The following is a 12,949-nucleotide window of genomic DNA, read 5'->3' on the forward strand; positions in this document are numbered from 1 at the left end:
ATTCGACGTGCTACCTCTCTGTCGCACTTGTAAATTGTACGTAAGTGTGACAGCAACGTGAGGTTTGTGGTTTGTGAGGCAACACGGGCGCAACACTGCCACTTATTTCCATAAACTTGTTCATGATTAATAAGCCTGGAGACCGATTCAAATTTCTCAACTTGTTACGGCTTTGGTATGGTTTTGATTCGACCATGAAAATAGCTCACGATGATTGGTGCATGTGAAATAAATTGAACGTCGTGCGTGATATGCGTGCAATAATCAAAACGTTCGTCAAGTCCAAAATTCAAAAATGTATTCTGCAATTCGACCTCAAGGGCTCTTTTACAGGTTAATACAACATTTGCAGTGACATCATATAGTGACATGAAAATACATATCAACATTTATAAATGCAACAATACCTAAGTAAAAATATATTAAAGTAATCTTAAAATAAATATTGACCTTATTGAGCCTTATTGAACTTACTGTGGGACTTAGTCAATTTGTGTAATAATGTCCTATAATATTTATTATTTATTTATTTATTTATTTATTTATTATTTTTATTTTCCTCTACTCAGTGCTATATTTGTCTACCGTTCTTCATCAACTCTAATCTACTCAAAGGTTAACTGGAAGAAATCCCTTAAAGGAATAGATAGATAGATAAAATCTTTATTCAACCACAACTTACATGCTTTGTGACATAAACAAATAACAAGAGAAAATTGACAAGAGATAAAGAAAAGGGATAAGTTCGCCTTTGTACTGCTTATCCTGTGCCATATTTATGTTTTGTGTTTTGCACAAAAAAGAGTTTATACACACATATGTATATACATAAATAATTACAACAATATTTCAAAGTTCAAATCAAAACCAGTTGAAAGACATATCAAATTGTTAAATTAGAAACTACATCCCGTTTGAGATACGTTTTTGACATGCTCCCTGTATTTAATAATGTAAAATGAAGTATCTTAAATAGAGAAAGGGTAAACATAAGGTAAAATGAAGTATCTTAAATAGAAGAAGCGTAAACATAAGGTAAAATGAAGTATCTTATTTTCAGAACAGACTGTAGGTAATAATTCTATTCTCCAGTGGAATTGACCTATCCGCGCCCGTGCCGGGCTAACTACTAATGGCAAAATTAAACTAACGCTCGGTTAGTGCTAATTGCATTGTTTGCTGACGCTCATTTGGCTTTATATGGACATGGGGGACAATTACAGCGCAAGTTACATATCATTTCACCATTGCTGGTGTAAGAAAATTAAATGAGTATGTAGATGGCCTTAAAAAATTGAAGTAATTTTTCTGCTTTGAAATACCATAAATCAATAGCAGTTTATGTGACTGGTACATATTTAAATCTCGCTTTAAGCTCGTTTCACTGTAAATTATTAGGCATGAAAATACGAGTCCAACTGTAGATAATAAGGCATTAGGTAACTAACACGCATTATAAGCTCTATATAATGTGTTCATGAAACGTATGTGGGTTTTAACCACGATTGCGTCATTTGATCACAGTTTACAATTGACATCTAGTAAGTATATAAAACGTTATCTCGACTACTTAATACTACAAAATAGCCACAACCGAATACAGAACCTAGAAGGAGGCTTCTATGAAATTGAAGTCGGTTAAAAATGAGGTCGATTCAAATTCCTTTGTTTTTACAAGCTTTTTTAGTTTCACCTGTCCCGCTGTCTGTAATCAAATGTTGCTTAATGTTGTTAAATTTGATCCACTTTTCGGTTTCCGAATGAGCTGAAAATTTGCATACACATGTAAGTCGGGTGACAATGCAATATTATGGTACCATGGAGCTTATCTGATGATGGAGACAAGAGGTGGACATAGGAACTCTGTGATAAAACAACGCCACCTAATTGTGTTTGGGGTTTTTAGAATTGGCTCGATGAGTATTAGTTGCCTGTGGAAAGACAAGTACAGTCCGCGATAAAAGTTTGTACCAAAAATGATTTTTTTACCAAAAACTTATTTAGAGTAACATTTTCACAAATAAGAAGTATTTTTACAATAAATAAAATTGTTGCTGAGCATAATTTGTGGTTTTGAACGCATTATATATGGTTTATGATATGTGTGTATATAAAATATTAAATAAAACAATTTAATGTGCCATTATTAACCAAAATACTATATAAATACTATGATGGTACTTGATTAAATGCCTTAGCCTACAGATAAACGTCCAATTTTTAAATAATATGGCGGCTGTGAGAGAGTAAGCTGAATGGGCAACATGCCACTGAATTATTAAACAGAATGACCCTTTCTTAAGGCAACTTCAGTTCGTGTCTGTTCTAGTTAGGTATTCTAGTCGTAATAGGTAACGAACAGTTTTCTTTTGAGTACCCGTTTATCTTTCATGGTGGTTTATTTTTAATGATGTTTGTTTTTATTTTATTTTTTTATTCAGGCAAACAAACAGTCACTACAAGAAAGGCTTATACATATATAATAGTACATTGTGCAACGAGGTAAGTGAAATTTTGGACACGAGGGAATTAATGACCCGAGTTTGCAATATTCTTACCCCCGGAGTTGTTCAACACGCAATGTTTTTCATCACACTTGCGAAGAAAAAACTATTAAAATTTAGTTTTTTCTTAAATTTCGCGAAATCATTCTTAAATGACATATCAAACATTCGTCCGTCATTTTTGAATTTATTGGCAGATGAGGCATTTAGATTTTTTTTGCCTTAGGGCACAGACCTATTCGGCATTCAGCCACAATTGAAAATTACGTAAAATATTTTAATCGGCTGTTAAATTAATCAAATTAAATAATTTTAAACATAAACAAAAATATTAAATTATAAACCTCAGTATTTTAAAAGTAAAACTTATCTATGCTACTTGTATGAATAAGTGACATAATAAATAAATAAAAACCTAAACCCGCGAGAACAAAATAGGCCTTTGTCCTTCAGCACACCTGCATCAAATAAGATCTTTTTTGAACAAGTGTGATGAAAACTTATTTTAAACACTGTTCACAGTATGTGTGACCAACACTGTTCACCACTTATTAATTAGGTACAATTATTTAGATTATTTGTAGTTTTTTTTACAACACTGGAGCTTAAGACTCTGGGAGGCATTGACATTAATAAATTCATGAAGAAGATAAAATAATCTTTAACGCTTAACAGTTAACAGTGCTTGCAGTGTTAACGTTAATATTGAATAGTTACTATTTTTCGCTTCATATCAGTAGATGTTACATTAAGTTATTGTATTTAAGCACATCTATTACAAGTTTTTTATATATTATACACCTGGTTAAAATGTGTGTTGTAAGTATGAACGAGCCTGCGAAGAGGAGCGCGCTCACCGGCTCGGGTGTGGCAGCGGCCGGTGACGAACAGCCGGTGCGGGCGCGTCACTCGCTGTCTACTACGGTTGGGCACTTTATAACTCAGCTCATTATTAAGGGCAACGCAATCAAAGTGGTTATTGCAGTGGCCGTATAAAACCATTACCTCGAGCAACATTCGCCTCGAACTTAAATCTAACAGAACAATTTTTTTTAGTAACTGCTGGTAAGGTAATCTATTTTTGTAGAATCGAAAGTGCACATAGTATTTAAGATTTTTTTTTGACTGTTTTGAGACCTTCCAAGTATTTATTATAGTAGGGGTTCCAAATTGCGACAGCGTGTTCTAAATGGCAGTGAATTAAGGAAATGAATTATTGCAAATAAGTATTCGGCCGACGAAATTCCGTACTAGACCGCATAACAAAACCGTACATCTTGAATGCTTTACCTATTAGGTATACTATTTATGTGTAAGTCAAGGTGCAGCTTTGAGTCAAGTGATTGTTACGAGGGGTATTATTGTTTATTTTTTGTAGTGAAATAAAGTACTCAACAAGTCGTATATTTAGAAGAAAACAATTAAAATAAACAATATAGGTAACATTTTGATAAACTTCTTCTTATTAAAAAATATTTATTCTCTTCAGTATGACGAATAAATAAAAGATAACAACCAAAATATATATATATATATATATATATATATATATATATATCGACTGTCCGATTCCCTTATATTCATTCTCATGAATAGTTTCTTGATGACATGTACCTAATCATTTTTTATACGAATTTATTTACAAAACAAAACAACATTTTCTTTTATTTACAACGTTGGAAAATGAGATTTCATTATTATCTCCCTGAAACAAGAAATCAAAAAAATTTCATAGCATGGCATATAATTAACCCCTTACAATAAACAAATATTGGTAATGTAAAGAGCCCCAGAAAAGCCATGTTTTCTCGCCTACAGTAAAATTAGATATGTCATATTTTGGTTGGATCTCTGCCTTTTCCGCTTTATCGGTCATCGGTTCTACGAATGACAATGTAAAGCCCACTGTCACTTAATACTGGTAAAATTTAAGGGGACCTAGCCTAGAAATAATTGTTGAAGAAAAACGCGAATATTAACTTAAATCATATATATAAATTGTTCTTAAAGTCGCGTAGACTTCGACTCGCGGTTTAACGTAAAGACAAGATAATATTTTGTCTCGAAATAGGCAGTTGTGCTCCGGATTTTAGCTCAAAGTCGCAATCCGTTGTCATTTTCTTACAATGATGTTTGCTCGTGAGTTGTCGCTTTTTCCGCGCGTGAGTTGTGCTGCACCACGCGATAAGGCATCAAGTCACGTCGATCTGTCGCTTCTCGCGGTAAGTTATGCTAGCAGTGGTGATTTATCGTGGCATTTGTCATCCCAATAATTTTTTGGCGTTTCTGGATGTACGATTGGTATCTTGACTGGGCCCCCATAGCTATGACAACGATCTTAATTAGATCAGTAAAAAAGCAATTACGATTTATGAAAGACGCATGATTGAAAAAACGTTTCAAATTCTTTTAAGTAATAGCCAATTCAAATCGGTAATATATTTTACACGTGCTTTCAGGTAATAGAAACACAAACCGGGCGGAATGGCGCTCTTTTTCGCACGTATGCTGTAAAGTGTTTCATACACATACTCGCGCGAGCAGGGGCTAAGTGGAAGAACTACAGCCCTGAGCAGTTTTGTGGCATTCCAAAAACCTAACGCGGCTCACCCTAAAGACCTACTGTCACTACAAAACCATTCGGCTCGGAAGAGAAAGGACAGGCTTGAACCATTCCAAAGCGCTCATAAAGGCCTTCAGCAAAAAAGCGTCCTCGAATGCCTTAGCGCTGTCTAGAGCCAACTACGCAACTTGGTAAGGGTGCTTACTGGGCGCTGCGGCCTAAATAAGCACATGCACACCATGGGAAAACGATATGGAGGCAGAGGAGACGCCCTTGCACATTCTCGCAATGTGCCCTTGCCTAATGCGTACCCGTGACTCAACCCTGGGCAGTCACATATTACGCCTGGAGTTGAGGTCTCTCGAGATCAAAAATATCTTGCAGCTGCTTGAAGTTGCAGGTAGTAGGTGGCGATCATAATAGATCAGGAATGGTCGCAGTGATATATAGGCTGTAGAGCCTTACATAGCCCCCAAGAAGAAGACGAAGAAGTTATATACACATTCATAGTACAAAACAAATTATATAATGTCAGTGAAAGTCTTTGTCGCACGTGTGTTACATTCTGAACCTGGATGGATTCACAAAACTGAGTAAGCTATTTAAAAATGTAATTTGTATTTCTCATATCAAGTGAATTGTACTCTGTTTGAGATATAAATGTCTAAAACCATATAACAGAGTGACAGTGACGACATTCAGCAGGGCCACATTTAGGGGAGGGCAACCGGGGCTGCTGCCCCGGGCCTCCACAAAAGAGGGGCCCCCGAGGCCTCCAGACCTCTAAATCCGGCATTGACATTCAGAGTACCTATACCCATTGTAAATTAATTGTTTTTTTAGTGTGGCCGACGTACTGTATCCTGCGATACGAGTACCATTAATTCCAGAATCAGCGATTAAGCGTTACACAGTACTTGCAGCACTTGCGGCAGAGCGTCACTGATAATGATCGCGAAGTCATTAAGGGTTTAGTTCAAGGTTAATGAATAACCCGCTTCACCGCTGGCTAGGTTTTATGTGTAAGTAGTTTTCTTAATAAAATTAGTCTGCACGCGTGATTCGGGGAATAGTCGCGAAATAATATCCACCGGCCTTGTCACCTGTACCGACTTTTTCAGCCCAAAAAATAACAACACATAAAACACAAAAAATAACAATACATTAATATCCGATCTTAATTCAATATTAACCTAAAAATAATATTTTAATTTCTTTCTTTCGTGTGTATTTCACCGATTTTTAGCCAAATCACTAACGTCGTCAACAAAAGCCACGGCCTACAATAAACTGTATTAAAAAAAAAACCGCTGATAATTCAATAAAATCTCACATTTTCAAGGAAAAGTCACGGTTACATGGAATCTGCGGGCTTTGTGAGAGAATTCCCGGTAATTTTGCGGCTTTTCTAGGGCTGCCACCCACTAGAGCGACTCTTGTCCGCGAGATTCCTGTGAATAGTTTTGAAATTGTGGCGTTGCTGTGTAAAATAAAAGGGTTGGTAATAGATTTTTAATACGTGTTGTATGGGAGGCGGTCGGCGAGGGAATTATTCGTCGGATTGAGGGCAGATCACAGCCCTAAAGTGGGCATAAACGGAGGGAAAGCGGCAAATCTCCGCCGCTCCGCAATTCGTCCGCTCCACGTAAACCATTTCGCAGGCTCACGAGCAATTGTGTCTGGTTTTTATGATTCGATGCTATTGTTCGTTAGAATTTTTCAAAACCCTGGTACGGAGCCAAATGTAGGATTCGGCTGAATATAAAACGCATTAACACCGTTTGCGATTTAAATGTTAATCACTGGGAGCGTTAATGTGGCAATGTTTTCTGCATTTGCTAAAGCGACGATTAATGTTGTTGTATTACGACAAAATTGTTCTAATTTGATACGCAACGTTGTACAACTGTTGGTACCATTGCTTTATATTTAGGCAAAAAAGATTAGGGTAGGTCACAGTGAACTCAGAAATTACCGTTTGAAATATACCTAACATTGTTCACACTGTGCACTGTAATATAACAATTCATTACTCTCATTGCAAAGATACCTTTAGTCAGCTAAAAGTTTCTGTTTGTACGTTTACTGTACTAAAAAAAAGACATGGTAAAATATAAATAGGAACTATTCACTGCACTGTATTTTAATGTATATTTTTTATCTGTTAAATATTATTATTCCCATTCGCAAATTTTCTGAGAGCTTGTGGCGGAGTATTTATTTTATAAACTTTTGACGATACCTGTTGGCATAACTGATGTGGAACTAGAGGAAAATACAGATGCCTTTTATGTATTTTGGACGGATTGAAGATGAATAATTTTATTGGTATTATTTTTTCCTTAAAAAGAATGTGTAAAATATTAATGACAAGCATGATTATAAAACGTTGATTATGAAGAGAACACTACACACACCAAAAAATAAGTCTGAGAAATAAAGTAGAGTTCAATAGAAATTGTAAATCATGTAAACAAATATGACAGATTCTGTTAGTATTTGACATATAACCTATAATTTTTAAGGAGGTTGTTTTCTCTGAAATATAATTAATATATAATTAAAATATTTAAGTAAATAACCTATTGATGAAATAGATCATGGTTGTCTTTCAAAAGCGCGAGATTACGAAGAAAGAAGGTAAATTTGGTTTGTTTACATTATTTACATTTTCTATTGAACGTCACTTTAGGTGAGTAGGTACATGTAGAGACTGAATTCATACTTTAATTTAGATTTTTTAGTTTTTATTTAATTGTAATTTATTATATGTAAAACTTCAGATATTGACATTATTATTAATTTTATATTGCTAATATTATGTTTCTTTAATTACTTGAATAGATTATGATTCAAACAAAAATCGTCTAAGTATCAACATTTTGAGTAAAAATAAAGGCGTAAATAAATAAACCGAAATGCAAAAATCGCGAAAATTTATGAATGATAAATGTCAATTTTTAAAATAACAGCAATGTCGTCGCATATTTATTACTGTTAATCTCGCTCGGAGATTTACGAGTATATTTACGTAAGCCTAAGGCATGCCATTCATCCATAAAGTTCAGGCAGATACATGAAGCTTATAACAACGTTGGATGTTGTAAGAAAATCAAAAATATGAGGCTTCCACAGCAATGCAACAAAAATAATATATTTCGACAATTGCTCAATACTCACGTTTTTTTGCACGTTTGTTGCCAATATTTCTGACGGAATAGTCTCGATTGAAACAGACGCTAATGTATGAAAGAAATTTCAGATGAAACATACATTGAGTAATGACCCCTAATCTGAAAGAAAATTTCATAAGTGGAAACTTACCTAAAAACATTCTTGTGAAAGTTTCTAGGAATTTTCGTTAATGCCCTGCAACTTGCATATTGCTAGGCTAGGAAATATGATCTTGAATTCCAGAAAGCATGAATATAGGTTATAGGTCAGGTACTATGCGTCCCGTGTACACGGGACTGTCACGTCCCGTTTTGTCCCGTACTTATATCAATACCGCTGCAGAATCACCTTTGTTACAAATTAGCGCGGTTTTAATAAAGATGCAATGCCAATCCGTAACATACTGGATCGAGCATAAATATCTACACTCGCCGGTAACAAGCGATACAACAAGAGAAATTCAGTCCAACAGGATTATCATGCACGGGACTAACCTGAGGTTGCAGCAATGGTGGAATCCTCTCGATGTGACTGGTTCTTCTTACGTTTATCACCTTTTTTTCTTTCACACGCCGGCCGGCGGTACGGTTAATAGTCTTAGGCCTTTTGTCACACGCGATAGAAAACTAAAACACTTAGGTTTCGTTGCTTAAACCATAAAAAAAACGATTTAAATCGGTAGCGGTCGATCCGCACGCCTTGTGCGTTTCGTTAGTTCTCTCTTTTGCCACCAGAGGCGCTCTGCTGATGGCTGTCCTTAGCATGTCGTCCGATCATTTTCGGGCGATCCTATTGGCTTAAATTTCAATATTGCATCGCTGTGAAGTGCGTTTTGACATTGCATCGATAAACGGTTTGAAGCGCGCGGAATATGATTAATTATTTAAAAAACTAAACGTTAAGAACGGAACATTCCGCCCACCAAAATACCAATGGGATTTTCCCGATGAAAAAGAAAACGTTACTTAACTGTTGATAAGACTACGATTTACGAAACTAATCTTAAAACTAGGTAATAGTATTTTGGAGTGATTATTCGGATGGAAGAGGACATAGTTTGACCAGGGGCCTTTTAACTAAGTTATCCTTCGCGGTTCTCACGGTAGCCACCCGAACTACTCCATCAGGTCCGTTATGGAGAGAAACAACTCGTCCTAACGGCCAATGAAGAGGAGGTCGGTTCTCGTCTTTAATAAGCACGAGTGAATTTACGGTTAACGGTGTCGAGTCTTTGGTCCATTTTGCCCGCTGAGTTAAAGCATGTAGGTACTCATTTTGCCAGCGTTTCCAGAACTGCTGTTGGAACGCTTGTATGAGTTGCCACCGGTTTAGTCGATTAAGTTTAACGCCCGTGTAGTCAGAGTCTGGAACTGCGGTCAGAGGCTCTAATGTCAAAAAGTGACCGGGTGTGAGGACGTTCAGATCATTAGGGTCGGAACTTAATGGACACAAAGGCTTAGAATTTAAAATCGATTTTATTTTAGTGAAATATGTCAATAATTGTAAATGCTTAACGATTGCTAGGAGCGCGCGATGGCGCTCGACCTCCGTTCCGAAAAGGTATTCAGATCCTGAAACGATGTCACGCACGTTAGTACAAAACCTACGAACGTAAGCTAGAATGCGACAGAATTTGTCCAACGACGAATATCTCTCAAACAGCCGATCGATTATTGACGTTTGCTGGATAGGTGCGGTTTGGCTTGTTACGAGAGTTACACGACGCTGTTGGGAAAGTACGACGTTATCGTTGTTGCGATCCTTCGATAGATCTGATGGCCATTCAGACGGCGATTGGGAAAGCCGCTCTGGGCCCGCCCACCATAGCGAATTGGTTAATAGTTCCCGAGGCAACTGCCCACGTGAGCAGATATCTGCGGGATTCGTTCCAGAGGGAACGTGTCTCCAGCAAGCGGTAGGAACGATGTCCTGCACGTGGCTAACACGATTTGCGACAAATGTCACCCAACGAGAGGACGGAGCGCGCAACCAAGCCAATGTAACGGTTGAGTCGCACCAAAAGTAGGCTTCGCGAACAGGAAGCCGTAGCATGTGGATGCGGCAAACGAAGTGGACGCGGATGGAGCCATCAGGCTCGGTGATACTTAGATATACGACGGCGCCATACGCTATCTCAGAACTATCACAAAACCCATGCAGTTGATACGATTGAATACCTTCGATGGCGAATTTGCGAGGAATATTCAGATCCCTACTTTGAGGAAGCTGATGGAAGAAACTGTTCCATTGCGATACAATTTCCGGAGGAGGCGTTTCATCCCATGAAGAGCCGAGAATCCAAAGTCTTTGGATCAAGGCTTTGGCTTGGATTGTCAAAGGAGACAAGAAACCCAAAGGGTCAAAGATTCTGGCAACCTCACTCAGAATCGTTTGTTTGGTACACGGTTGATTAGACGGTTGGACGTTACAAACGAACGAGTCTGAAGCGGGCTCCCATTTAAGGCCAAGGACCTTAACGGTTGTGACTTCTGCCTCGGTGAATGCGATGGCGTCCGGAAGACACATTTCTGAGGGCATATCCCTTAGAAGTTCGGGTCGATTGCTTACCCATTTTCGTAGCTCAAAAGAGCCGAGCTTAAAAAGAGCGATAACTTGTGACTTGATGTCACGAGCATCATCCAGCGAAGAACTTCCGGTAACGACGTCATCGACGTAAATATCGGAAGTTAGAACGGTTTTAGCCTTCGGGTACTTATGACCATCGTTGTTGGCCAATTGCTGGATCGTTCGGCAAGCAAGAAACGGAGCCGAGGAGACCCCGTACGGTACGGTGTTGAATACGTATTCCTGAAGAGGCTCATCTGGGTTAGCTCGCCAGAGAATACGCCGGTAATCACGGTAATGCGGAGCAACGGTAATTTGACGGTACAGTTGGTGCACGTTGGCCATAGATGCCGCTTCGTGCTCCCGGTAGTGGAAAGGAATCTCCGCATTGTTGGATGATATCTTTGGAGCCGCGTTCTTAGCAGGCATCAAAGACATGTGACAACTTTCGCTGTAGTCATCGGTCATGAAATCAACATATTGTTGTTTCAAGTCTGGATCACGAGAAAGGCGCTTTTCGATAGCATGGAAGCGTCGTACCGCTATCTCCCGAGAGCCTTCAAACACAGGCTCAGCGTTATCTTTGAAGGGAAGACAGACGACGTACCTACCAGTCTCGTCACGGTAATGCTCGTTTGTGAAACTATTTTCACAGCGTTGTTCATCTGGGGTTAATCGGGAAGAATGCGGAACGGTATCGATCTCCCAGAAGCGTTGAACGATATTGTTTAAGCTATCATCCTTATTAGGTGATGGTACACTTAATAAAGACGACGACGCTAGTCGGGTTTTTCCGACTATCAGCCATCCGAAGACAGAGTTGAGAGCACGCGGTTGATTGACGCAGCGTTTCAAACGTTGGTCGAGAAGTGACTCAGCAAAGACGTCGGCAGCGAGCAAGACATCAATTGGACCAGGAATATCAAAACCAGGATCTGCTAACGGTAATGTTTTGAGGTCATCCCATCCACTCATATTGAGTCTGCCTATAGGCTGATCTGCACATATGTGCGGTGAAACAAACATTTCCAGACGGAAATGTACGGTGTCCTTGGCACCTATATCACAGGTGACCTGGCCAGTCACTGATGCAGGTGCACCCCCTAGGACGCACGGCCCATCACTAGTCGCGGTAGGCTTCAACTTTAGCCGCTGAGCCGCGTGTGTGGTGAGGAAATTATTTTGACTTCCGGTGTCGAATAACGCGCGGAATGTCTGAAACTCGCCCGAAGCATCACGAATTTGGACGAGCGCGGTTGCCAGCAGCACGGTCGTATTCGAAGGTGAATTGGACGGAGTTAACGGTTCTTTAGCCAGCAAGACGACTGCTGAGCTTGATTTTTCACCAGAAGGTTCGGGGTTGCTGACAGCTTGCTCTCGGTGTAACAGAGTATGGTGCTTCCGCTTGCATTTCTGACAAGAGAATATCGATGTGCACTGTCGCACTGAATGAGACGCGTTAAGACAATTATAGCACCATTTCCTCTCCGTAGTCACAGTCATTCGTTCATCCACCGATTTCGCTAGAAAGGCCTTACAGGCTGAAATGTGGTGCTCTTCACCACAGAAGGAACATTTTCGGACAACTTTTGGAGTTCCCGAAACTTTCGGTTTCACCTCTTGTTTGTCACCACCTTTTGGAAGGGGGTTCACGGTAGGAGAGAGGAGTGTATGCGTGACGTTATGTCGCTTCGGTTTCTGTAAGGTTCCCGTTGCCTCTTTAGAAGTGTTCGCGTTTTTAGAATTAACAGCTGTAAAGTGCGTATCGCGCAACAAAGCTTCGCTTTTCCCGTGTAAAAATGCCCTAATTTGCTTGTATTGAGGCATTTCCACGTCGGCGTGTTTTTCTTCAAATTCGCGTCGTAGCTTGGTATCTAACTTCGCAAGAATATTGTAACAAAGGACAAAGTCCCAATGTTCGGTCGGTAATTTCAACTGTTTTAAGATAGTTAGATTTTCATCGATTGTATCTAGCGCATGTCGAAAATCTTGAGCGTTAGCCGTATTAAAACTGACATCTAAAATGTCACGCCAACACGTAAAAGCTAAGTCGCGTTTGTCCTCGTAGCGGGACTTGAGAGCATCGTATGCACTTAAGTAATGTTCACTTGCAACAGGAAACGTTCTAATTAACGATAAAGCG

General features: G+C 38.9%; 1 protein-coding gene across 1 annotated transcript; it reads right to left on the reverse strand.

The window, feature by feature from the left end:
• Positions 1 to 10,076: 10,076 nt before the first annotated feature.
• Positions 10,077 to 12,633, reverse strand: LOC133527131 (uncharacterized). Its single transcript, XM_061864018.1, has 2 exons — positions 10,259 to 12,633; positions 10,077 to 10,170 (listed from the first exon to the last, which is right to left on the reverse strand). The coding sequence occupies exons 1-2, from the start codon at positions 12,631 to 12,633 to the stop codon at positions 10,077 to 10,079; spliced, it is 2,469 nt and encodes an 822-aa protein (XP_061720002.1).
• Between the last annotated feature and the right edge of the window lie 316 nt (positions 12,634 to 12,949).

Source organism: Cydia pomonella, chromosome 17, assembly GCF_033807575.1.
Source record: "Cydia pomonella isolate Wapato2018A chromosome 17, ilCydPomo1, whole genome shotgun sequence".
NCBI classification, from domain to species: Eukaryota; Metazoa; Arthropoda; class Insecta; order Lepidoptera; family Tortricidae; genus Cydia; species Cydia pomonella.